The sequence below is a fragment of the Dromiciops gliroides genome, chromosome 5 (genome assembly GCF_019393635.1).
Source record: "Dromiciops gliroides isolate mDroGli1 chromosome 5, mDroGli1.pri, whole genome shotgun sequence".
Lineage (NCBI taxonomy): Eukaryota > Metazoa > Chordata > Mammalia > Microbiotheria > Microbiotheriidae > Dromiciops > Dromiciops gliroides.
Window position 1 is genome coordinate 214,789,320 of NC_057865.1, and position 27,079 is coordinate 214,816,398.

Below are 27,079 nucleotides of genomic sequence, written 5' to 3' on the forward strand. Positions count from 1 at the left end.
ACAGCTTTCCCCTTCTACCAGGACTGAGTTCACTGCTGCCGCCTGACTGCTTCTCCCCACACCGAGGATGGGAGAACTGCTCTGCTACTAAAAAACCATATACTCACTTGGAGAAAGAACCTAAAGTAGACTGCTGAAGACCAGGGAACCCCCTACACATACACACACACTCACACTCACACATACACACTCTCTCTAGCCCTAGCAATGTGCTCACTCGGGGTTGGGGGCAGGAGCCAATGCCCACTGCCATACCCTAAGCCTTTTAAATTTGTCCCTATCTTTATTACCTATTAGGCTAAAAACTTATGGAGGTGGAGAAGCTCTGTGCCTCCACTTGGGTACTCAGCTAGGAAGAACTGTGCAAGAGGGAATTAGATACCCTGATACCCCCTTTCCCCACCACTGAGGCTCTACATGCGCAGAGAAGGCACAGGTAAAAACCTGTCCCCTGAACCACTCTCTTTGGCACTTAGGGATGACTTACAGAGTCACTCACCTCTGTGACGTCATCTGTCCCTTCAAAATCCAGCTTGGGCCCATTTCATACCATATCCAAACCTACCACCACTCCCCCAAAGAGGGAGAGGGAATATGGCTGAATTGGGGCAGTAGGAATAAGAGGTCACTTTAGCTCCTTATAGGAGCAGTCTAGAAGGGGAGAGAAAAATCAACTCTCTCCGGAAAGATGGAAAAAGCAGGGATTTCAGTGAGAGCTTTCCCTTTTCTCCTCTCTTCTTTTCCCCTCCCACCACCTGATAAGTGCCCAAAGAGGAGAAGCTGGTTCAATCAGCATGGGACCTCATGGGAATAGGCGTGCATTTAGCCTGAAGAGGGCAGGCAGAGAATGTACACTCCTTGTATCTATCTTAGTCTTTGAACAAGATACTCTCAGGACAAGGAGAAAATAGAAGAGCAGGATGCCCAACCCTGAGCTCATTATCCCAACCATTCATGACACATTATTTAAAGCAACGGTTTTTGAGCACTTAGGAAGGGAAGCTGTAGTCCCTATAAGACAACAGAGGTTAATCAACAAATCATGCCAGATTAACCATTTTTCATTTTCTGACAGGGTTACCAGCCCTGTCAAAGTAATGCTATAAACTCAATATGGCTGGAATTCAGCAAGGCGTCTCATGTGACATTGGGATATTATGGAGAGATGCAGGCTAGATGATAGTACAGTTGGATGTATTTGGAGCTAGTTGGATAAAAGACTCCCCCAAAAATGATAATTAACAGATCAGTGTCAACTTGGCAGCTGGAAGTCTTTATCTTTGGTCCTGTCTTGTTTAACATTTTTACCAAAAGCCTTGGGTGAAAGTATAGACAGAACATTTATCAAAGCTGTAGATGACACAGTGTTTGGAGGGATACCTAACTTGCTGGATAACAAAGCCAGGATCCAAAAAGATCTCAATAGGCTTGGGCAAATAACAATGTCCTGAAAATAGTAGGAGGAAATTTAATACAGATAAATGTAAAGACTTAAACTTAGTTTTTAAAAAAAAGGTCAAGTACTAGCTGGGGGAGGTGGGGCTAAACAATAGCTTATGTGAAAAAGGTCTCAGAGTTTTAACGGACTGCAAAGTCAACATGTCAACATTCAATCTTAAGACTGCAATAATACCAGAATAGGGTCCAGCTCAAGGGAGGTTCTACTTGGCCGCACTCTACTCTGATCAGACCAAACCTAGAAGACAGTGTTTGGTTCTGGGCAGCCCAATTAAGAAAGGACATCGACAAACTGAAGCACATCCAGAGCAAGGTTACCAGGAGAGGCCAGGAAACCTTGCCGTAGGAGGTTCACTTAAAGTCATTAGGGATGTTTAGCATGGAAAAGAGCAGGCTTCAAAGGAACACAATTATCATCAAATATTTGAAAGGTTGTCAAGGGGAAAGGGATTCCACTTCACTTGCTCGTCTCCACAGGGCAGAACTACAAGCAAATTCTGGAAACAAGCAAATTGTGGAGCAAATTCTGGCTCTAAGGAAAAAAACTTCCTAACAATTTGAGCTATCCAAAAGGGGAATGGGCAGTTCTTGGGAGGTAGTGAGTTTCCCATTACTTAAAGACTTCCTACAAAGGAAGAATGACGACGACTCAGTGTTTTTAGAGGGGAATCTTTTTTTAGGCATGGATTGGATTCGATGACCTGTGAGGTCCCTTCCAATTCTGAGTCCTATAACCAGGAGAGACAGGAGGGTGCAGGGATGGTTTAATAGCCATCCCAACTCTAAAGAGGTGGGGAAGGCTCTTCCTTTCTGTGACCTTGTTCTCCTCCTCCTCCCCCTGCCCCTCAAGGCTGTAGAAGAAGGGAAAAGGGAGCAAGCAGTTCTAGTCACAGATATGAAAATAAAGTCACTTGCAAAATTCTCTTTTTTGCTCCCTCATTCACCAGTTCAAGGGCGGAACAGGCACAATCCAGGCACAGCCTGAGCACCAACATGCTGGCTTTTTCCCTTTCGTGGTTTGTGAGTCTGGAGCCCTAGGGCATCTGTTCCGTGGCTCCACCCAGTGAGAGCAGAGCCCACGTAATAATGCCCAGCTTCATCCTTTCAGCGGATACCTCTGCTGGGTCCTGCTAACTGCTGGGGCCACCATTGAGGAAGTAGGTGGTCATCTCTCCCTTACCCTTCACCTTGACCACCCCTCGACACTCCAGCTGGTAGCCTTTGGCAGCTAGAACCTGGTACAGGTCAGTGGTCACCTGGTGGGGGGAAGAAAGCCCACTCAGCCTAGATTAATTTCTAGGTTCCCTGGTTCTACTGGCCTATCATCCCCTTCCCCACTTCCTCTCCCAGTCTTCCTCCCCCTTATACCTCCTCCTCTTTGAAACTCCAGCTCCTAGCTTCCCTCATCTGGCTGTAATCACAGATATTCCAAAGTCCCCTCTATCCTACTCCCACCCTGCCTCTATGTTTAGCTCCCTTACCTGGATTCGGTCGGGGATCCCTGTACTGTCCATACGACTCGACACGTTTACTGTATTCCCCCAAATATCATACTGTGGCTTTCGTGCCCCAATGACACCTGCCACTACTGGGCCGATGTTGAGCCCTAGATGGGGAAGAGAGCAGGAATGCAGGAATATGGTCTGGGGTAAATTCAGGGCCAGGGGACTTGGAAAGCCCCTATTTCCCAAAGCTGCATGTACCCTAAGTAAGCTGAAGAGCTTAAAAAAAATGACTGGGGCCTTGACCTAAAAGGAACAGCTGTGCTAAGGCAGGCAGTTTAGTATTTCAGTCCTGGCCCAGGGCTTGCTAGCCCCAAAGGGTGTTTTACAGTGGTGGTTATTCTATAGTAATAGGCCTGGCATTCCACTTGGGAGCTCCCCAATCCATCAAGACTGCTCTGGGAGGCAGGATCTCTCAAATGTCCTGATGGATTAGTCTACAGACTTGAGAACTTGGGTCCTAAAATGAATGCCATCATGGTAGAACGTCCCCCTAAATCACTGATGGCCCCCAAATTGCTCCCAGATCTGTGGATGACTCACTGATTTGTCTATTTTTGTTTCCCCCACCCCTGTGCTCTTCTTACCAATTTTCATCTGGAAGTTATTGAAGGAGTGTTCATTAATGTGCTTCATCTGCTCCATTAGCCGCATGGCATAGTCAGCAAGTGCAGTGATATGGGAACGCCCCACCCGATCATATGTGGCAGCATTCAGTCCTGAGGCTGCCATATAGGTACTGCCAATTGTTTTAATCTTTTCCAGCTGCCTGAACTGTTCTTCACTGATGATCTAGAAAGAACAGGTTGGCATCACTGTCAGTTCTTCCCTGGCCATGAGTCCTTAGCTCAGGTACAATGGGCTAACACCCCTGGACAACCTTATCACAATCAGCTCAACTCTAGCACTCGTCACTGACTTTACTCACCTTCCTTCCCTATTCAATTCCCATCCTTCTGAAGACAGTCCCTACCAATCTCCCTCCTCCCTCCACAGTAGTAAAGCTCATTATGGGGGGCTGGCTTTTTAGGCTTGGGCTCAAAGGAGTCCTCATGTTAGTATTGTTATACTTAGCACAGTGCTTAACACATAGTAGGTGGTTGCTGCTGTTGTCACAGTTCAGGGTCCAGACCTGTTTTACAGATTTAGAATTTTAACTTTACCTTTAGCTCAGTTAAAGGTGAGAACTAATTTCACATGAACCAAATTCTGCTTATGGATCAGAGTGTGAATCTAGTTATTTACAGTGGGAAACCTTTCCAATAATCAGAACACTTTGTGTCTGTTAGCCAGGGAACACAAGTGAGACTATTCAATACTGGAAGGCTGCCTGGTGAACATGAAATTATCCAGGTGAGGGGCAGTGCTTAAAGCACAATTCTCATAAAGTAGTGGTAGCCTGATGTCTCACTCTTCTCCATTCTGCAACTCTAATTGCCCCTCATAATGCAGCACTTCTGGAAAGGCAGCCTTCACGGGGACAGTGCTGAAGACAGTGAAAAATTCTATCTGGCCATTGCTCCTTCTTCTAGCCTCCCTGATGCCTATCATCCTTCTATTTACCTTTGTCCTTTGGCATCTCCATAGACTTCTTTTTTTTGCAAGGCATTGGGGGTTAAGTGACTTGCCTAGGGTCACACAGCTAGTAAGTGTCAAGTGTCTGAATCCGGATTTGAACTCAGGTACGCTGGAATCCAGGGCCGGTGCTTTATCCACTGTGCCACCTAGCTGCACCATCTCCATATACTTTTATAACATAGTAGGCTTTTTTTTTCAACTGAACCTCTGACTCGATTAGTGTGGGGACCTTTGGATGAGCAGAGATATACTCTCCCCAAGCTAACTGTAAAGTGGATTATTCTTGTAAAAGTAGACTGGATGTCATTCACGGTGTGGTAATTCTCAGCATAGAGGGTCAATGTTGTCTTGCCTTAAGTGTCTTAGCTTCCACCTAGTCATCTGCCTAAATCATTTCCTGCCCCCTGTCCATGGACTACATTTTGTATTCATCTCACTTGCCAATAACTCTCTTTCCCTACAGCCATCCCTCAAGCTCACTTCTCTCTGATCCTCACCTTCCTCTATTACACTGAACCTCTATCCTACATCAATCCCCGTTCATGTCCAAGACTTCCTCAGGTTTCCTTACTCATATTCTCCTTGCACTGCTAGTGCCCAACTCCCATTCTTCATACCTCAGACACGTCTAATAATCGCCCGTTTCTCTCCCATGCTGATCTTCGTACCTCCTTGTGGCTCCGACAATTTCTCCCTCTGCCCTGCATTTCTCCTTTCCTGGTCCTCACTTTTCTGCTCAGAAACCCCTCCCTTTCATAATCCTCCCAGTTTCCATTCCCAGAGTTCCCCGTGTTCCTTAATTCCAAGTGACCTAATCCCCCCAAGGCACCCCACACCTATTGGTTAATACCTCATCAAAGTCAGCAATGATCTCATTGAGCAGGCGCAGGCACTCAACACCCTCATTGTTGGCTTCCAGCTCTACATAGAACTCGGAGAAGTTTGCAATGGAGGCAAACATGACAGCCACACACTCACAAGATTGATAGTAAAGTTCATCATTGCGCCGTTCCCGGGCTAGGAAGTGTGCTGCCACATCTTTGGGTAGGATGTTGTGTAGTAACCGTCGGTTATAGGCCTGGAGTTTTTCCATATCCTCTTTTTCCCCTGTTGCCTGTGGACACCATAGCCATCACCTATTACTCTAGTTGTGGGACACTGGCACAAGGAAGGGGATGGGTAAAATTGCTACAAGCAGACACAGGGTGTGAGGCATAAGGAACTAGGTCAGGCAGGGGAAGGCATATGGATCAGGAGTCTGGGGAACAAAGATACAAGAAAGGGGCTATCTTAGAGGTACAGCAAAGTGACAAGTGAGGTAAATAAAGGAGATGAGGGGGGTGGGAAAGGGTAGGCCAGGGAAACAGATTTCCAATTGTTCTGTGGTAGTAGTTTGGGAAAAAAAGACAGTGCCCAACACCCAAAGAGTTTTCATATTAGCTGAGATGCTTGGCCTTACCCTAAGGTCCCGAGTTGATGCCCACCCAGTGTCCATTTTGTTACCTGCAGTTTCCACAGAAAATCCAGTCGAGCAGTTGACTCCACCTGCTGAGCATGCAAGTAGAGTGCGAGCGCAAACAGTAACAGGATGACAGGTGTCATATACTTCAGTGCCACCTTCTCACCTGCAGGGCTGGAGACAAGTACGGTGTGATAGGCTCACATGCCTGCACTGGGTACCCATGGACCTCTCTTCCCCTTCCCAGTAGCTCTCACTTACCAGTCTTGCTCGTATAGGGTTCCGTTGACATGGGACCTGGGGGTGGGGTGGGGTGGAGAGAGATGGGAACAAAGTCAAGGGTAAGGCCTTTGTATATGGATGGAGGTGGTAACCCATCCCAAAGGATAAGGCTCTTAGGAGAAGAGATTCATTAATAGGGATGAATACAATACAATGCATACAATGAGTTAAAAGTCCTGAATTCCACTCCCAATTGTTCCACTTAAGTAGCCATGCAATGTCGGGGAAGTCACTTAACTCCATTATAAAGTTAAAATAATCAATGTGAAAGCATTTTTTAAAAGGACAAATCATTACACAAAGGCAAAGACGATTATTAAAAAGTTTTCAGTCTTAGGTCTCCTTCCAAAGAGCAAGTGTTTATGGTGGGCAAGAGTGAGACAAAAGTCACAGAGCATAGGATCCCAAAATGGGGGACTCATGGGAACCTAGGTGGGAACACACTCACAGTGCATGAGCACGAAGCAGCAGGTCATAGTTGTCAAAGATGGCAGCTGGGGGCCCCAGTAGAAGCAACGCCAGATATAGCAGCCCCAGGACAAGTGTCAATACCAGCTTCCCAATGCTGCTTATATGCAGGAAGACAGAACCAGCCAGGAGACTCAGCAGCAGGCTCCCATTGAAGTACTGACACGAAGGAGGGGAAAAGCAAAAGCAGTGTTACCCTTCCCACTGTGGCCCAAACAGCCACTGTATCCTTTCTAAGCCTGCTCCTCATCCCCTCAATTCTCCTCCTTCTTTCCTGGGACCTGCAGCCATGTGCACCCTCCCATTCCACAATGAGTGATGCTTGGGCACCTCAGGAAAGCTGCAGGTGGGTGTAGCGCCTTCACAGAGAGGGGCATCTGAGCCAAGGGAGTAGTTGAGTTGCTGCAGGTGACAGGCAGTGATGTCTGCAGGTGTCAGGTTCAGCATTCGAGCCGCACAGATCCGTATGGAAGTATGGTTACAGGTAAACTGGGGGCAATGGGGAAGGACACAGGATTATTAGCAAACTGAGATCATGGAGGATTTCAGGAAAACCGAGAAAAGAAACAGGCATCTCCCCAAGGGAAGGAATCATAAGGAAGGGATAGTGCTCTGGCTCTCTTGAATCAGAGAGCAAAAAAAAAGTGACTCAGGCTTCATCTAGTGTGGGTAGAAGTCTGTGGGCATTCTGGGGCAAGTAGTATAGGGGTCAGGGTGGGGATGGGAGGTGTGGACAAGAAAGAAGGATGGAAAGCGTAGTTGCTCGGGAAGGTACCATGTTGGCGGTGGCAGCGATGAAGACAAGTAAGACAGAAAAGATGCCAACTGCTGTGCTGTGAGCCCGTGAACGGACGATGCTACGGGAGAGTTGCTGCAGGCACTTTGGGAATAGCTAGAAGAAAAGAAGGAAGGTGGTCCCAGGTATAAAGATGTAGTTAGGTTAAGGTAAGGCCTTTCTTTCTTTCTGCCCTACTTACCCATCATAGCCCAGGCAGTACGCAGTCTAACCCTTCCCTCCCTCCATTCCAAAGTCCCTAACTCACAGTGCCACAGGAATAGACTGCACAGACTAGGACTGTGACTGTCAGCAGTAGGAATATGCTGATGTAGACTCCAAGCATCAGTACTGAACTAAGGAAACAAAGGGAAAGTGAGCAGAATCAGAGCATAATGTAACGTAACAACATTATAGAAATGAGCAATGAAAGATCTAAAAGTTATGATCAATGAAATGACTAACCACGATTCCAGAGGACCAATTACATATTGCCCATATATTACCCACATCCTGACAGGGTGGACTACATAGGCGAATGAGGCACACGTTATTTGATATGACAAATATGGGAATCTGTTTTACTTGACTATGCATATTTATTATAAGAGTTTTGGGTTTCTTTCTTTTTTTCCACTGGGGGAAAGATGGGAGGGAAAGAAAATAATAAATGTTTAATTAAAATATAAAATGTTATTTTTTTTTTAAAGTCCCCGCGTGGGCTTCCAATGTCCCTGTGACCATCGCTACTCCCCTTACCCTCCTCAAATAGCAAAAGGCATAATCCTGTTCTGGAAAAGGCCTAGGAGGGGAAGGGATGTTTCTGGAAGTCATGAAATGAAGGAAAGGATTGTGGGAACATAAGTCAGAAGCCAATAAGGGGTAAAGGGACAAGACTTGGGGCATAGAATATTTCTTACTGTGGGACGACAAGAAGCTGGATGAAGCAGACGAAGCAGAAGACCAGCAGCGTGCAGGCCACATAACTCCCAAAGCGGGCATCCACCTTCCGGGAATACTAAGGAGATTGAGCAGGGGAGAACATGGAGCTCACCAGGCAGAGGTCTGTCTCCTGCACCATAGCCCTTTCTCCCCCTCCCCACATTCTCACCCCATGTCCTTTGACCCAGGCAGTTACTCTTTTAAATTAAATAATTTATTACCTAATTTGTTTGAATTAAAGCCAATCCCAATCAAATCTGCATTTACAACTATTTAAATAAAATGTCTGTGGCAACTCTTAGTTTCTCCCTGTGTCTTATGTTCCTTTTGTCAATGTGCCTCTTAATTTGTGCACATTCTTCCTTTGGTCCATGTATTGTCTCATTGTTCTTTGTTTCATGTTACTTCAAAGAAGTCTTTCTAAATTTCTTGGTGTCCTTTTAGACTCTATTACAATGTTTCATGACACCTGCATGCCTGTCTATTCACCCATTCACTGAACATAGATTTTATATTCCTTACAGTTCCTTGAGTTTATAAATAATGTTGGTATATAGTTAAGCCAAAAAAAAAATGTTCATTATTGATTGGGTTCTTAGGGTATATTTTACAAAATGAGATTACTGGGTTCAAAAGATAGGATTATTTTTGTAGCTCTTGTTCTCTGTTTCCAATTTGTCCATCTCCAGGGAATTTTTGATAACTGCTTTATGACCCACTTTAAGCTTTGAAAAGACAAGTTTATCTTTATTCACTTTCCCTCAAATTAACTCCTGATTTTCTTGCCTATTTGTCCATACAGTTTTGTTATACTTTTATTGAGCTCTATTTTTAAAATCCAGTGACACTACCTTAATTAAAGAAAGGAAACAAGCATTTATTATTTAGCTATGTGCCAGGAATTGTGGGACTTTAACTTAATTTAGGGACTTATGATTCTGATCTTTCCTACCTACAAACACTGGATTTTCTTCCAGGTTATTAAACCTTTGCTTCTGTCAATACAGTCTTTAGTTGCTTTTATCATTTCTTTTTCTTTTCTTTTCTTTTTTTTTTTTTTTGGGTGAGGCAATTGGGGTTAAGTGACTTGCCCAGGGTCACACAGCTAGTAAATGTTAAGTGTCTGAGGCCAGATTTGAACTCAGGTCCTCCTGACTCCAGGGCGGGTGCTCTATCCACTGCGCCACCTAGCTGCCCCTTTAGTTGCTTTTATAAAGGTAAATCCAGGGGGCAGCTAGGTGGCCCAGTGGATAAAGCACCCGCCCTGGAGTCAGGAGGACCTGAGTTCAAATCTGGCCTCAGACACTTAACATTTACTAGCTGTGTGACCCTGGGCAAGTCACTTAACCCTCACTGCTCTGCAAAAAACCCCCAAAAAACAAAAAAGGTAAATCCAGATAAGTTAAAGATACTTAATGTGTTTTGTGGTTAAAAAAGAAGGCTCTTCTGTATATTTAATGATCTTGGCCCCAAAGAAGACAAAATGCAGCACACTCCTTCCTTTGCAAAAATGAGGGACTGTAAATGTGGAACTTGAATATACTGTCAAAATTGGTTAAAGTGTTGGTTAGTTTTGTCAACTGCTTTTTCTATTCTGTTACAAGGACTGGCTCTCTGGCGAAGAAAGGGGTAATTATGGACACATAGGTGCTGTCAAAAAATTATCAGTAAAACTATTTAAAGGGGTCCTTTAAAAATAAGCTTTCGGGGGCAGCTAGGTGGTGCAGTAGATAGAGCACCAGCCCTGGAGTCAGGAGTACCTGAGTTCAAATCCGGCCTCAGACAGTTAACACTTACTAGCTGTGTGACCCTGGGCAAGTCACTTAACCCCAATTGCCTCATTAAAAAAAAAATACATATGCAGTAATGATACTGGACCATGCTAGTGCTGCTTTTATCAACATTTACCTCATGAAAAGAAGTGGATAGCATTCTATCTCACCTTATGTTTAGGAACAGCCTAATTAGTATAGGAATCATTTTTTCTTTGTAGGTCTGGAAAAGTTTCCCTACAAAACCATTTGGGTCGGGTATTTTGTTTTGTGCATTAATTCAGCAACTCCACTAAAGTCCACTTTGATACCTCACTGTCAATACAGAGGATCTTGGGTTATCAAAAGCTATGCTAGAGGGCAGCTAGGTGGTGCAGTGGATAAAGCACTGGCCCTGGATTCAGGAGGACCTGAGTTCAAATCCAGCCTCACACACTTGACACTTACTAGCTGTGTGACCGTGGGCAAATCACTTAACCCTAATTGCCCTGAAAAAAAAAAAAGAAAAAAATCTCATCCAAATGCAGAAAAGTAAAAATAGTAAAAGACAAATCACAAAAGCTATGCCAGCGCCCCAACCTTTAGTGTTCTAATAAGCAAAGCCACCTTTTAAAATTTACTCATAGCTTATTTTATGTTCAAGCATGTGAAAACTTTTTTGGTAAGAGTTCCATGCATGCTTGAAAAAATTGTATATTCCCTAGTTTTAAAATTATGTATTTAATAAGCTAGAACAAATATAATGAAAAGAATGTCATAATTTCTTTGTCAACCTTTTCTCTAGGTTTATCATATTTGGATGATAGAATATTGAAATTCCCTACTATTTTTACATTTTAATTTATTTTTGTCAAATTTCTTAACTTTTAAAAAATTAATTTCATGTGTATATTGTTTAGGCCATAAAAATTAAATGTTGCTAAGTAAATATCTATTACTATAACTTTTTCATTAACTGATAAACATTTATCTAAAGTCCTAATTGGTTCCTATTTTTAAAAAATATATATTTAGCTTACTTTGTTATTAACTACTAAACATAACAAGCCTAATGTTCCCTATTATTTTTGTTGAAAACATTGCTTAGGGGGTCAGCTAGGTGGTGCAATGGATTAAGCACCGACCTTGGATTCAGGAGTACCGGAGTTCAAATCTGGCCTCAGACACCTGACATTAACTAGCTGTGTGACCTTGGGCAAGTCACTTAACTCCCACTGCCCCGCAAAAAAAAAAAAAGGAAAGAAAAGAAAACATTGCTTAGTTAATCCAAAGTTCTTCCTTGTCTTTTCAATTATGGACTTTTGTCAAACTCTTTGAAGTCTTATTGGTCTTACAATTCATTCTGATTCAAATAAAATGTTCAAATTGACAGCATGTGCAATTTTTTGATTCAATCCTAAGCTTTTCAAGGTTTGTGTTCATGTGTGTATGTTTCTGTTCACACACAAATATTTATACATTTTAACTATTGTCATAACTGAAAAAACCTGAGGAGGTTCAATTCTATAATAGACTCTTAAATCTTTAATAATTCTTTATCATTTAGGCACTGAATAATTAGCTTCTTGGATACTTATATTTCTTAAATGTCTTAAATCACCAATTTTCTCAGCCCTAGTTTTCTCTTTTCTAAAATGAGATGAAACTCAATGATCCAAGGTTCTTTCTAGTCCCAAAATGGTAATTTTTCCATTTGTGAAATGATTGTTGTTATTTGATTGTTTCAGTTATGTCTGACTCTTTGTGACCCCATTTGGGGTTTTCTTGGCAAGATACTGGAGTGGCTTGCCATTTCCTTCTCCAGCTCATTTTACAGATAATGAAACTGAGGCAGATGGACTTGCCCAGGGTCAGACAGCTAGTAAGTGCTGAGGCTGGCTTTGAACTCAGGCCATCCTCATTCCAGGTCCAGTGTTCAATGCACTACTCCACCTAGCTGACCTTTGTGGAACGATACAGTTTGGGAAATTTTCTACATTTTCTTTGACTATGAAATCTACTTTCATCTTTCTAGTTTCTGGATTCAGAAGTAGATGAATTTCATCTACTATTTTAATTTCTTGATCTCTTTTCTATATCTGTTAATGTCTTTCTTAACTCTGACACCTTAGCCTAATTCTCTAATTTGATTCAACTTGGTTTATTTTCCCAGGCTCCTCTGCTGACTATTCATCCAGTCATGCCCACTAACCATAGGGGTCCCCCAACCACAGTCCTGGTCAAGTCACTCCATGCATTTCCACTGGCTGGAGTGCTCTCCCTTCTCATCCCCACTTCCTTCAATTCCCAGCTCAAATCTCCAAAGAACCTTTTCCCAATTCCCCTTAAAGCTAGGGTTTTCTCATGGAGGGAATCTCCAATTCATCCCATCAGCATCTCATCTGCACATATTCATTTGCATGTTGTATCCCCCATTAGACCATGAGCTTCTTTGTGTGTGTGTGTGGGGGGGGGCAGTTGGGGTTAAGTGACTTGCCCAGGGTCACACAGCTAGTAAGTGTCAAGTGTCTGAGGCTGGATTTGAACTCAGGTCTTCCTAAATCCAAGGCCCGTGCTCCACCTAGCTGCCCCAGACCATGAGCTTCTTGAAGGTAGGCACTAAGGGGTTTTTTTTTGCCTTTCTTTGCTGAGCATAATGCCTGGCACTTGGTAGGTACTTCTTAAATGCTTGTTGACTTGACTTTGTGCTGGTTCCTTGGAAGATTTTAATTTTATTTGGCCTTGCATTTTTTTTTTTTAGTGAGGCAGTTGGGGTTAAGTGACTTGCCGAGGGTCACACAGCTAGTAAGTGTTAAGTGTCTGAGACCAGATTTGAACTCAGGTACTCCCGACTCCAGGGTCGGTGCTCTATCCACTGCACCACCTAGCTGCCCCTGGCCTTGCATTTTTAAAGGTGTTTTTTCTGCTTTGCTATTTTTGCTGAATTGTAAATTAATTTTAATTACCTTACTGCATTTATTTATTTATTTACTTTTTTGGTGAGGCAATTGGGGTTAAGTGACTTGCCCAGGGTCACACAGCTAGTAAGTGTCAAGGGTCTGAGGCCAGATTTGAACTCAGGTCCTCCTGAATCCAGGGCCGGTGCTCTATCCACCGCCACCTAGCTGCCCCAGTGCATTTATTTCCAACACTTATAGTGAATTAACTTTCATGCTTCTAATAGTTTGTTCCTTGGTACAATAATATTGTGAAATTTCATTATCCAGAGTTTTCCTTTCACTTGTTCATTATCTGTCAGATAATGATCCACCCCCTTACTATTTCTGTGATTCCCCTCCCTCCCCTTTTACACAGTATCTGGAGAAGGAAATAGTTCTATACTTAGGTGAGTTCCTCTCCAGCAGTGGAGTAGGTGGTAGCAGAGTAACTAAATGAGCTATAGTCTCCTGTCATCTCTTATGGGGAAGGAATTAACCTTCAGTAGGTGCTGCCAGATTCTTTTTTTTTTTTAATAAATTTTTTTTTAATTTTTGCAGGGCAATAGGGGTTAAGTGACTTGCCCAGGGTCACACAGCTAGTAAGTGTCTGAGGCCGGATTTGAACTCAGGTACTCCTGAATCCAGGGCCGGTGTTTTATCTAGCTGCCCCCGCTGCCAGATTCTTAAAGCAAGTTATCTGTTGCCCCTACAGGATATTGCAGGAAAACTTCTACAGGAAAACTTCTCTGGAAACCATACCCTCTATCCCAGTGTTTGAGGTGGCTGCTTTAGTTCTCTTCTGCCTTAACTATAAGAAAAGGGGATCCACATGGTGACTGTAGTGGTGACCACAGCAATGAAGGTGGGTCAGGATCATTGCTCTCTACTCTTGGGGGAGATAGGACATAAAGCTGTGGCAGCAGCTCAGATTCTTCTTTAGCCATCCCGAAGCCATCCCGTAGAGGACAAGGGGAGCTTGCTCCTTTTCACCTTATCTGCAGGGCAATAAGTGGCATCAGGAGATCCCACAACTATCTGTCCCTAGTTCCAAGAGTCTAGCTGCTGGGTCCCTCTTTTTATTGTTTTTCTTTCTTTCAGTAGTGTTTCTGAATCTTATTGTGGAGGCCAGTGGAGTTGGCTTATTCTGATGTGTTTCAGAAAGCCCCATAGGACTTAGGCTTTTTATCCTAGGCCTACCCACAATTCTCCCCTCCCCTTTGAGCTTATTTATTCCAAATCCTGACTGTGTGTGTCCAGTCCCCTCACCTTCTTTTCAAGTTCTGGGGTCTGGAAGGTGAGAAGGAATCGACGCACATGGTCTTTGCGCAATTGATCAATACTTCGGGCATCAATGGCACGACCCAAGAATTCATCTACTTCATCCTCAGGGTTCAGGGCTTCCTGGGCACCACGGCTGCCAGATATAGGAAATGTGTGTTACCAAGGGAATAGAAGAATCAGCACTAAAGCGTAATGTATGCCTAAGTCCCCAACAAACCTGGGGCTTAAAAAAAAAAATGGAAGCTCAATCCCCACCCATTTCAAGGGAAGTAACCGCCAAGCACCCTTACCATATACTCTATGCGGCACAACCCAAACCCTCCAATCCCAAGGCTTGGCCTTCACTTACTTGTCTTTACTTGAATCATCGATGCCCTGAAGAGGGGAGCAAAATGTGAGTGAAGAGGGCAAACTTTATTCCCTTCAAGCTTTATCCTAATCTTGATTATTGTTCCCCCGTTCCTCCCTTTTTATGTGAGCTTTCCTACCACTAGCTCTGGAGAGACTTCATCCCTGTAGCCCCCACTCCAAGGATGAAATCATCACTTCCCCCATCCCTTAAGCTCCATCCAGGCATCCATCCTATAGGAGAACCCTTGGGCAGCCATTTGGGCCCTGAGACTGAGGAAGGAAGCTGAGTGGGGGGTAGGGAGAAGGTGAGATACTGAATGAGGGGGTAAGATAGTTGAAGACCCTCTATCCCTCACCATCTGGCGGAAAGCTTTGGAGTCCTTGGTTCGAGAAAAAGAACGATCTGGCACCCAGCGTGGCATTAGCCCTTCATTGGAATTGGCCCGAGTCCTTTGCAGCTTGGCCAACATGGCCTTTTCCTCCTTCTGTGCCAAGGGCAAGGGAGGCACAGAATCAGAGAGAGTAAAATGACCCCCTGCACCTCCCCCCCCAACTCCAGTCCTGTCCCTTCCCCCCTCCATAGTGCCACCTCCCTAAGCCCTTGACTTTCCCCCCAAATATCCCTGCTCCCCTCTTCCAAGCCCACCCAGGCCCTGACCCGTTTTTGGCTGGCCCCCAGAATCAGGAAGGTCTCAATGTGCTGCTCTTTGAGATAGGCATTCCGCTCACCACCCCTGCCAGGCTCTACTTCGTAGTCGCCATTTAGATATTGCAGAGTGGCCCTGGTGATATGGATCCGGCTTGGGGGGAAGGAGAGAGAATAAATAAGAATGAGATTTCAGCCTAACCCTGACTTTTCAATTATACCTAGTATTCCCACCCCCTCTGTCGAGACTCTGGCCCCAGAATGCTCCCCCTTCTTTCAGAGCCAACCTGTCCACACTGTCCCTCTCCCAAGTCAGTACTTACCCTGCCCGGCCCCCAGCCTCCATGTGATTGGCCAAGGTAACATCATTGGACCAGACATCAAACTGCCATTTTCGAAGGCCTAGAACACCACAGTGTACTCGCCCACTGTGGATACCCACACGCATATTCACGTTCACACCCGTGACCTCACGCACCAACCTGTAGATGTGGTGGGAAACAAGTTAACTTCCTGGGGGAATGGCCAGCATCATGTGAGCTCCCCAGGCTTGACCTGCCCCTGACATTGGAATGAGATGGAGAGGGACAGCTAGGTGGCACAGTGGACAAAGCACTGGCCCTGGATTCAGGAGGACCTGAGTTCAAATCCAGCCTAAGACACTTGACACTTACTAGTTGTGTGACCTTGGGCAAGTCACTTAACCCTCATTGCCCCACAATTTTTGTTTTAATTGAAAAAAAAAAAGAATGAAGGAATGAAGGAATGAGATGGAGAGCCAAATTGTCCCTCTCCACCCCCACCCCAGCCGATGCCCTTGTCAGGGGCTAGGTCAGGCCAGGAAAGCAGCCATAGTTGGTAGAATGCTTCATTTGGTCATATACAGGGGAATTTGGGGAGCTCACATAGACACTGAATAAAATGTTCTCTGTCCATGCTTCATGCATGTTTCACAATAGAACCAGGCTGGTCCCACAGAACCATAATCCTAAACAAGGCAGAGTGGAAATCAGGATAGGATAGCGTGCATTTATACTGATGCATGCAGATGATGTGTATGGGACTTCCCAAACTAGTACCCCATACTTGGCTCAGGATCTAATAGTAGATCATAATCTCTATAGGCATGCAAGGGGTAAAACTTGGGAAGAATTAGGAGTGAATTATGAAAGATGGTACTTAAGATAGCACATTCAGCAGTGTCCTGGTTTAAGGGAAGGAAATACGGAATGATAAGGAAGGGGGAAAAAAGTTTAGGAGTGCCAATGATATGGGGAGAACCTAAGGATGGGGGAATTTCTCACGAGATAGCCTCGATCATGTCCACACCCATCTCCACACAGCAGTGGGCATGGTCAGCCCGGGCCTCTGGTAATCCAGAGACACAATAGTAACAGTCCCCCAAGATCTTGATCCGTAGGCAGTGATTTTCCTGAGGGGGGGGATGGGGAAAGGTTGGTGATGGGTTGGTACCACCACCTGCATAACCCAAGTCTGCTCCAAACTAAATGTTCCCCTTCCATGATCAGTTAGTCCTGTGACCCAAACTTGGGAATTGTAATTCCCACCATAGTGAACTTATATCTTCTCATGGTCAAGATACAGTCCCCAATACCCAGGTGGTCCCCAAACACCATCACATGCCCAGAGGGTACCCTCACCGCAGCCAGCTTATCAAATCGGGCGAAGAGCTCGTTAAGGGTCATGACCAGTTCCTGTGCAGTACACTGGGAGGCCAGGCTGGTGAAGCCCTCGATGTCAGCAAACAGGATGCTGGGGAATGTGGCAGCAGGTGAATGAGGAGTCATCTTTCCCATGGCCCACTCATCCCACTGTTCCTCTGAACGCACCAAACCCCTAAAAAGTCGCCCCAGCCACTGACCCTCACCTTTGCCCATCCTTTGACCTCACCTGACATTGTCATGCTTCTGGATATAGATCTTATGAAACATCATGTCCTCTTTCTTGGTGTTTATGTCCTCCTTCATCTCCAAGGCAACGTGTTGGGGCAAGACTGAGAGCAGCAGTCGCTCCTAGGCCAAGGAACCTTAACTATCATACTTCTCCAAACATACACTGCCCATTCTGATATTTATCTCCTTCCCCAGGCCCTTCTATACCAATCTGAGACCCCGCCTCAATCACTCAAGCTCCCACACCATGTATTTCCCTGAGCCAGCATACTTTTTTCCCCATCCTTCAATCCAATTTTCAATTCTCTTGGTTCTAAAACCCTGCTTTGTCCCACCCTTCTTTCTCATTCCCAAATAGTCCTGGGTTCTTTCTCATACCCCAAAGTACTTGGGGGGAGGGGCAGAAAAAAACCTGGGTAAGGAGATCACCTAGCCCCCAACCCTCAGCATTCTTCTCTCTTCCCAGTCTCTACCTGTTGCCGGTTCTCATGCTGAAGGTGTAGCCGGGCCTGGATGTAGCCTCGAGTCTCCTGAAAGGCCTGACGCTGGGACACTTCAGCTGGGTAGTGGGTGCATATGCCAATGATATTGGTACAAAGGAACAGGAGCACGTTGGCACTGAGCTGAGGGGAGCAGGGAAGCTTAGATCCCTTCCTCCCACAGATGCAGAAAATCAATCTACCCCAGGAAGTCCTACCTCTCACCAATGTTAGAAAAAAATCAGGATCTCATGCCCAGAATGCCTAACCACCTCTTTTTTTTCTTTTCTTTTTTTTGCTCAGGGCAATGGGGGTTAAGTGACTTGCCCAGGGTCACACAGCTAGTAAGTGTCAAGTGGCTGAGGCCGGATTTGAACTCAGGTCCTCCTGAATCCAGGGTTGGTGCTTTATCTACTTCGCCACCTAGCTGCCCCACCACCACCTCTTTTTCTGTACTGTTCTCTGCTCATGGGACTAGAATAGTTCTGTCTTTACCTGCCACCAACCAATTTCAGTGACCATAGACCAGACGTCTCCTAAGGCCAACAAAAACGTTCTAGGACCAGACCACCTTCTTCACTAATCCTCTTTAATTCTTTTCCCACTCTGTTTCCCTCTCTAATTCCCAACTATCCCAAGGCCCAGTACCTCTAAGGTCAAGGACAGACTTACTTCCAGGGTAGAACAATAGAGTTCAGTGTATTGACCTGACGAGACCTCTTTCCCTCAGTCTCCTACTTAGAGGAGGAAAAAGACACTAGAAGAACACTGCCTTTGTCGGTGTGGGGGTGAGAATACTGGTACTAGGCCAATCCCAATCATCTATATTGTACGTGGGTCAAGATCTTCCTTGTTCTAGAATGTTTAGCATAGGATTGGGTAGGATTAGCTGGGGAAACGGGAAGGAAGTCCAGCCTAAGTGGATCTCAGTACTGTTGGGAGCTTAGGGGTTAACTTGCAACCTTCAACAATGCCCCAGAATGGGCCAAAAGGCAGGGCATATCTTTCTAGAAGGGTGAGAAAGAAATCTAGCGCTGATCAAGAATGAGGAGTTCTAGTGTCGGCACTACCACTAATACCATATGACATTAGACAAATCACTTAGCTCTTGGGGCCTCAGTTTCCTTACATGTAAAGGGGGGGTTGAATTAAATAAACCAAGATCCTTCTAACTCTAACAGGACTTTTCTTTAAGCTACCCTTCCCCTCTCTATTTCATACATGCCAAGGCTGGGATCAGGCCTTCCTCCCACAGGGAGGAGAATGGGAGGCTGGGGGATAGGGGGTTACAATATCTCTCTTGGGGTTTCTAAGAATAACTTATGGTTGGGGAGAGGGGAAGGGGGGGAAGAGAGACAAACCAAGCAACTTCCCTTCCTGGCCCCGGGGAACCAGAGAGGAAAATGTGAGTCACAGTGAGGGGAGGGGGTAATGGGGGACTGAAATAACTCTGTGTGTATATCTGATTGTGAGAAAAACTGATAGTGTGAGACTGTGTTAGCTGTCAGACTACAAGTGTGTGGTGTGTGTATGTATCAGCCTAAGAATGACTATATGACTGTGTACACAATGCGAATGTCAGTGAGATACTAGGCTGGGCTGCCGCTGAGGGCCCCTCCCCTAACAACTTGCATTGCTGCTCCTCCTCCTCCTTCCACTGGCAGGGAAAAGACTGTTAATGCCAGGGGGTGTTGTCATTAATAACAGTAAATGGCTCCCACTGATGTAGTCTTCATAAATAAATCCAGAAAGTAGGTAGCATGTTCATTGCCCTCATTTTGCACATAAGGAAACTGAGGTTCAGAGGTCTAGACCTTGAAGGGGAACACCAGAGTACTTCTCTTAACCAAGGACCCATATGGGTCCAATTGAAGCTTTTGAACTCAAGGAAAGACTGAGGACAGCCTCAGGGCAACAGGTTTGGCAGGGGCAAAGGGAGCTTCCCCCACCCACTCCAAGAATGTACCCGAGACCCACTGGGCGAGGTAGCAGTATGCCCAAAGAGAGGCAGGCAGCCCTGGCACAGCCTTGGCCTTTGTGGAGCTGTACCCCTCAGTGGGGCGCTGGGCCAGCTTCTGGGCACCATGCCATCAGGGAGAAGACGCCCACACTAGGGGATAGGGGAGGAGAGGGAAGGGTAAACACCTTCTCCAAGTCCCTTTCTCAGAAGGGTGCCAGCAGTCTGAAGGATCTAGCTTGATCCCTCACACCAGAAAATCGAGGGTATGGCAGGAGTTGGTGGTCCTTGGCCCTTTAAGAGCTCTCAGTATGCCTAGAGGGCACGTGTTCCACAACAGACCAGTGATAAAGTTACTTCAATAAGGTACATTCTGTTCTGGGCGGTACAGCAGGGCAGGCCAAAGGCAGCAAGCCAAAATGCCCAGCTCCTTGTCCAGAGAACCCCAGATAACTACTCCTCTCCAAGAGAGCTCAAAGCACTAGAGATGATACAGATCCCTTAGTGCCCCAGGTAAAGCTCTTGAGGTGCTGGGAATGGTAGGAATAGTACCCTGGAGAAAGAGCTGGTGAAGAAAAGCTCTTCTCTTCCCTTCTTGTACCTGGGCACTGTTCCTCAGCTCATTTTCTGCCAATAGGACTGAGGGATGGAAGAAAATGCAGGAAGGGAAGGCAGGGTCAGGCAGCTCTCTGTCAGCTACTGTCTGAAAGGGTAAAAGCCTCTATTCTATAGAGACCCCCCCGCTTTGGTCCTAATCTCTCCCTTTGCCTGCCTCTCTGTTCACCTGCCCACCTTCTGCTCAAGTCCTGTTAAAAAAGCATAGAGGGAGGGGCAGCTAGGTGGCGAAGTGGATAAAGCACCGGCTCTGGATTCAGGAGTACCTGGGTTCAAATCTGGCCTCAGACACTTACTAGCTGTGTGACCCTGGGCAAGTCACTTAACCCCCATTGCCCTGCCAAAAAAAAAAATTAAAAAAGCATAGAGCTCACAGAGTCAAGCAGCATGGAAATGGGGAGATCAATTTCCCCCCAATCAAGGCAGAGGGGAGAGGAAGAAGAAAGGAACAAGTATTTCCTAGTTATCCACTAGTTAGGCACTGTTCTGAGTGCTTTACTCCCTGGCTTATAGCTACTGGAGTGAGGATCATAGGCTAGGATTGATACATCCAGTCTCTCGAGACTTCTCCCTTCTCCAGAAAAGCCCAAGGTTGCCTCTAAAAAAGGTTACCCACTAGATTATGGCAGCTGGAGACTGTCCTATGGAGGAAGAGATAGGACCAACTTTACCCCATCCTCTATGGATAAGCAACCCCTTCACGATCTACCCAAGACTATATTCTAAGACTATTCAGTCACGTTAGTACCAACAGTTTGCTATTCAGTGGCCAATGGTCATACTCCAACACTGTTCACTTCAACCTTCCATTATAACCTTTGTTCGTCTTTATCCTGAAGATGAACACCTTAGGGGACCTTCCCCGCACTGGATTCAAAGATATATTTCTTTCTTTCTTTTTTTTTTTGCAGGGCAATTGGGGTTAAGTGACTTGCCCAGGGTCACACAGCTAGTTAAGTGTCAAGTGTCTGAGGCTGGATTTGAACTCAGGTCCTCCTGAATCCAAGGCCAGTGCTTTATCCACTGCACCACCTAGCTGCCCCCCAAAGATATATTTCTAAGTCATTAGGTGAAGTATGTTGGAGACAGCAGTCTACAGCTGATGGTTCAGCAGCCTCTTAGTGTTCAGTGGGAACCCCAAACAGTGGCACCTTGCCTCCAGGTATCTTTAACAAGAACTAACTTCCCTAATATGGATGCTTTTTCTTACTCCCAAAGGGCAGCTTTCCTTTGTACCATTCCCATCATATCAACCATATCCCTCCCCCAAACTCCTCCTTTTACCCCCAAATCCCTGACCAGATATCCACTCCCCCCAGATTCTAGATGCCTATGCCTCCCTTTCCCCGACCATCATCCTGCCCAGGATCTCTCTCCCTTCCTACCCACCTGCTTCCAGAGGAAAGTGTCACCTCTGTTGAGCTGCCAGGCAACAAGCAGGTGGAGAGCGGAGAGGCCCAGGCCACTCAACACGGCTGCTCTCATTCGGACAGGTAATAGGGTATAGGTGATGTAAACAAAGAACACTGGGCACCACAGCCCAGCTGAGGCACTTCGAGGGGCAGCCACTAAAGCCATGCCCACCTGCACAGCAGCCAGAATGGCCAGCACCACATAGCTCACCACCCACATGGAATCCTGGTGAAAGCCTGGGCGGTTACACACCACCATGAGTGCCACAAAGAGAGCAGCAGCCCCAGTCAGGAGTGCCACGTAGGCAGGGTGAGGGTGAGCAGGGGCTGCATGGAAGGCCAGAAGCACAGCGGTCAATAGCACCAGCACCCCCATCAGCAGGGTCAAGCTGCTCTGGTTCATTTGGAAGAAATAGCGTTGGTATAGCCGTTCCAGCTTGGCCGATCGAAACTGCTTTGACTGAAACACCCTTGCCAGGTGCTGCCAACAAGAACTCGTACTCCCAGGCATCCCACTGGGTGCTGCTGCCTCACTGTCCTCAAAGCCCAGAGCAACGGACCTCAGCCCTAGTTCCTTCCCTCCAACTTGGCCCCCCTTTCGGGAATAGGCATCATCCTGCCAGGGACATCGTGAAGGGGCCGGAGGACTGGGGCTTGGTGGCTCAGCATCCTGGAGGCAGCTCATGTAGTGGGCACCACAAAAACCACTGCCCCTGGCTCTTCGGTGAGGGCGCTTTTGTCCATTTCGTTCACCCCAGGCCATCTTCCGCTCATCTACCTTTGGCACCAGGACACCACTAAACCAAGACATGCTGCACAGAGAAAAGAAGAAGGTACAAAATTGAGAACATGCCCCAAATAGTTGACTGGTGTGAGTTAGATGTGCTCCCCACTCCAAAAGGAAGACAAAACAACCCTACTCCAAATCATCATCTCAGAGACCACCAGCTCTAACAGTCTTTTTTTTTTTTTTGGGTGAGGCAACTGGGGTTAAGTGACTTGCCCAGGGTCACACAGCTAGGAAGTGTCAAGTGTCTGAGGCCGGATTTGAACTCAGGTCCTCCTGACTCCAGGGCCGGTGCTCCATCCACTGTGCCACCTAGCTGCCCCTCTGACAATCTTAAAAGGGACAATGAATGAACATCAAATAAATAAACTAATTTTAAAAAGCCAATAATAATATTCCCTTGGGTTTTTATAGGGCCTCAGACTCTTACAACATTCCACTTGATCTGCAGAAAATACTTTACCAACTAGCAAAGACAGATGTTATCCCCATTTGACAGAAAAGGAAATTAAGGCTCAGAAAAACGAAATTATTTGCCCAGGTTTCTACAGCTAATTAGTGACAAAGTCAAGAGTGGAGCAAGTTTACTCTCCTGCGACTTGGCCTCCAGCCAAAGTTCAGGTCATGAACGGACCTGAAATGGGCCTTTATAACCATCAAATATTTATTGAACACTTTCTATGAATAGGGCACTGTGTTAGGCAATAACTTGAACCCTCCGTACTCCTCCAGGGCGCCTACTTGGGGGGTCCCTTATACTAAAAATGTGACAGGTGATCCTTCCTGCTGGGGGAATGGGGAGAAGACTGAGGGAAGCTGTTAAGTGGCACTCCAAGCTGGCACCTGAAGACAACTGGCCCTACCAGTTACTCATGTGGTCAGACAATCAAACCTTTGTCTTCCCCTCCCCCCAAACTCTGGGATTTCTCCAGCTGGGTTCCCTGTAGGGTAGTATGAAGCTTAACTATGGCCCAAACTGAGGTGCTTGGCTGGGGTGAATGGGTGGCAGGGGGCATCAAGATCTGGAAAAGAACACCAAAGACCTGGCCCCTTCAACATCATCTGATCCCCAAACCCACAAAAACAAAAAGCACCCAGCCAAAATTACCAATAACTTCCAAGGGATGGAGAAAGATCATAAGTGTCATAAGCAGAACTGTACCATGTCTCGAGTTGGCCCAGCTCCCTGTGTCTTCAGTCAGGCTGTTCCCACAGCTGCCTGGGGCCAGATCCCAGATCAGGACCGTTTTCTACCCTTCTCCTTCCCTGACATCCTGTTCCTGACTACCCTCCCTCCCCCCACCTCACAGCTTTGTTTCCAATCCCCCCAGATCCCATCCCCCAAGGACCTGTTCCGGGTCCCATTCCCAGCCCCTTCTCAGTCATGTCCTAGCGCAGGGCACTGAGCTAAAAAAGGGTGCAAAACTCAGCACCACATAAAATTCAGCAAAACACACTGTCATTCTGGCACCTCTAGTTAGGAGAGTACTATGGGCAGGCACCATACAAACCTCTGCCTCTTCCACGACCACCTGAATAGCTGTGTAAGCATTACTACTTTTGGTGCCCTTGCTGCCTAAGGGGAGAGAGAGGGGGGGAGGAAAAGCCCAATACCAGACTGTTTACTTAACCAGTGCATCAAAGCACAGGTCCCAGCAATCCATCACTCTGAACCAGATAGCCTTGATCCTTCCTACTTTCCTCATGGCCTGACTCTGAGTCCTCTCTGACCTCCCTCCTCTCAAGGGGCCTAGCTCCAGGCACTGCAAGCTTGAGAGCCTGCTCTGTTACAGCTCCCATAACTTGGAACCTACTTCCTATCCCATTCCCATCTGCTTTGCTGACTGAGGCCAAGCAAGCCTCCAGTGGTTACCTCCACCCCCAGTTCACCCCTTCTCTGATGCCTGCTCCTTCATTCCATGCTCTATATGGGCCTTGATTTCTCTATTTACAAAGGAGGACACCTCCTAAGGGTGGTCAGAGGGCAAAAGTAACAGATTTCCCCTCATAGCTCCCAGGGAGACACTAACCTTAGATGTGTTCCATCTCTACTAATATTTCACCCCAACTCCAAACGATCGGGGGTTGCCCCAACCTTTGATACTTCTCCCTTGGCCAAAGGGAGATGAAGCCTGTGGGTCTTTAACCCCTTAAAAAAGTTCACAACAAATTACACTGCCCAAGTGGGTTTCCTTTAATGCCTCCTCTCTTCCTGGAATATGGGCTCCCAAAAGCCATTCTCCTGTTTTCCATTGACTAAGAAAATCCCTATCAGATTGGAATTTCCACACCCTTTCCACCCCATTTCCTCTTCAAGGGCTCAGACCCCCAAATCCCATTACTTTCCTTCATCCAATTCAAATTGGCTCTGGCTTAAGAAAGGGACATTAGACCAGGAGTGATCCTAAACTTTTGGCCTTTCATACAAGCCTGACCCATCCCCATAATTCTCAGATTTTCCTCCTACTCCCCACTCTGGATCAGGCCTTGGGGGATGCCATGAGGGTAAGGGGCGGGGAGGTGGAGGGGTGAGAGAAGAGGAATGGGGTAGTTAGGCCTGGGAGAAGCAGGAGCTCTAGCAAACAGAGGTAGCCAGTTGTTTTGACCCTAACACACCCTTCCCTAAACTCCCAACCCACTCAGCAGTCCCTTCCTTTTACACCCCTCCCCCAATTTTATCCCGCCCCGCCCCCCCTTCCGGGGAAGCAGGTAGAGGTCGGGGTTTGCTGCAGGGGGTGGGGATTGGGATTGGGGTTGGGGCTGAGACCTCGGAGTTTTCACTCCCCTCTCCGCCCCGGGCGCCCGGCCCTTCCCCTGCAGGGCGTCCCCGCCGCCGCCGTTTCTCCCCACCTGGCCTCACCTGCCCGGCCGGTCCCGGTTGGGGCCTCCCCCGGCCCCCGCCCAGCCGCCCCCGCAGGCTAGCTGCGGGGGGCGGGCGGAGGGCGCTGCGCGGGGCGCCGAGCTGGGCACCTCCCTGGCTGCCTCGGCCGCGGGGCCGCGGGGCCCTGGTCCTCGCCCCGTCCCGGGCTGTCCAGCGCAGCCGCCCTCTACCCCGGATCCAGAAGTCCCCTCCCCGCGGGTTCCCGGGCTCCCCGCCTTAAAGGCGCCAGCTCCTTTTGTCCGGGCACCCCTCCCCCGGAGCGGGCCCGCTGGATAGGGGCGAGGGGGGCCCAGGGAGCCCCCTCCCCGCGCCGCCTTCCGCGCTCAGCCAGGCCTGGGAACACAAAAAGCTCCTGTTCCGCGATCAGGACCGGGATCAGGACCCGGGCTGATCCTGGAAAGGAGGGGGGTACGGGGGAGGGGTCCTGGGGTCCGCCCCACCCCCGCCTCCTTCCGCGTAGCTCTGGCCCGGGAGTCCCGGGCTTCCACGCCACCCAGCCTCTCCCCGGACCCTCCCCGCCCACCAGAGGTCCGGTTTCCTTCCTGCCCAGGTCCCCTGGGAGCTGAGGTTAACCTGTGCCCGCAGCTTCCCCCCCCTCCCCTCGTTCCCGCCCAGCTACGGCTTCTGGCTCCGGCTCCCCAGGGAGCCCCGTTTAATAATTAATTAAGATTTCATTCCAGAAGGCGCCAGGTGTGTGTGGCCGGCTTCTTTCCCCCACAACCCCCGCCCCTCCTTCCTCTCTCTCGCGCTCTCTCTCTCTCTCTCTCTCTCTCTCTCTCTCACCCCTCCCCCCCCCCCCAGGACTAAGTACAAGGGGACTTAAAGAGGTGATATTCCTCTCCCAAGTATGACCACAAGCCCTTCGATCCCCGGGTACCCTCCCCCGACCAGGGTCACCGGCCATCATCTCTGAGTGTTCTCCCTCGGGTACCTGGCACTTCGAGGAGGCATAGCTAGCAGAGCACCTGGGGAAACTTTGAGGCTTTTATGAATTTCACACATTTTTCCCCCTCCAGTTGCGTCAGCATAAGTTACCTGGGAGCGGAGTCACGTGGTAGCTTTACCCCCTTTAACCCTTTCAGAGTACCCCAGTTTGTGGATTAGAGTCCTTGAGGGCTAGCTGTGCTAAGTGCCAGGGCCCTAGTGCAGATAGGCGGATAGTAATATGCTGGAGGCCAGCAAATCGTAACAGGAATTGGGGAGGGCACTGGAAGGTGAGAAATCAGACAGTCTATCTAGCAGAATCCCACCTCTTACAGACTGGCCCCCAAACCAGCCCCTCACAGCCCCACTGCTCTTAGATCTGAAGGGGCTTGCCTTCCATAACAGAGTTCAGACACTTATAAAACTACCTCTGTCTTAAAACACGCTGTGCTCCTTGAAAAGTTTGGTTGTTAAACGGCTCTCCTCCCTTCTCTGAAATCCAATGGCATTTATTCTCTGAAATAGGATTATTTAGTGTTTAGGATTATTGTATAATGGGAAGAGGACCTGAAATATTAATAGTAAGAATGGAAAAAACATTTGTAAAAGTCACTATATACTGTGCATACTTTTTGATGTTACTGCCACTACTAACTAGGCCTATATCCCAAAGAAATCA

General features: G+C 47.2%; 1 protein-coding gene across 1 annotated transcript; it reads right to left on the reverse strand.

The window, feature by feature from the left end:
- Window positions 1-1,177: 1,177 nt before the first annotated feature.
- Window positions 1,178-25,947, reverse strand: ADCY6 (adenylate cyclase 6). Its single transcript, XM_043965696.1, has 22 exons — window positions 25,456-25,947; window positions 21,786-22,620; window positions 17,819-17,968; window positions 17,344-17,465; window positions 17,094-17,205; window positions 16,737-16,864; window positions 15,756-15,914; window positions 15,445-15,586; window positions 15,143-15,271; window positions 14,785-14,810; window positions 14,421-14,568; window positions 8,443-8,540; window positions 7,791-7,878; window positions 7,523-7,639; window positions 7,078-7,236; window positions 6,728-6,906; window positions 6,259-6,294; window positions 6,042-6,171; window positions 5,389-5,652; window positions 3,548-3,752; window positions 2,940-3,064; window positions 1,178-2,714 (listed from the first exon to the last, which is right to left on the reverse strand). Exons 2-22 carry the CDS (start codon window positions 22,617-22,619, stop codon window positions 2,589-2,591), a joined length of 3,477 nt encoding a protein of 1,158 aa, XP_043821631.1. The 5' UTR covers window position 22,620; window positions 25,456-25,947; the 3' UTR covers window positions 1,178-2,588.
- Window positions 25,948-27,079: the final 1,132 nt, after the last annotated feature.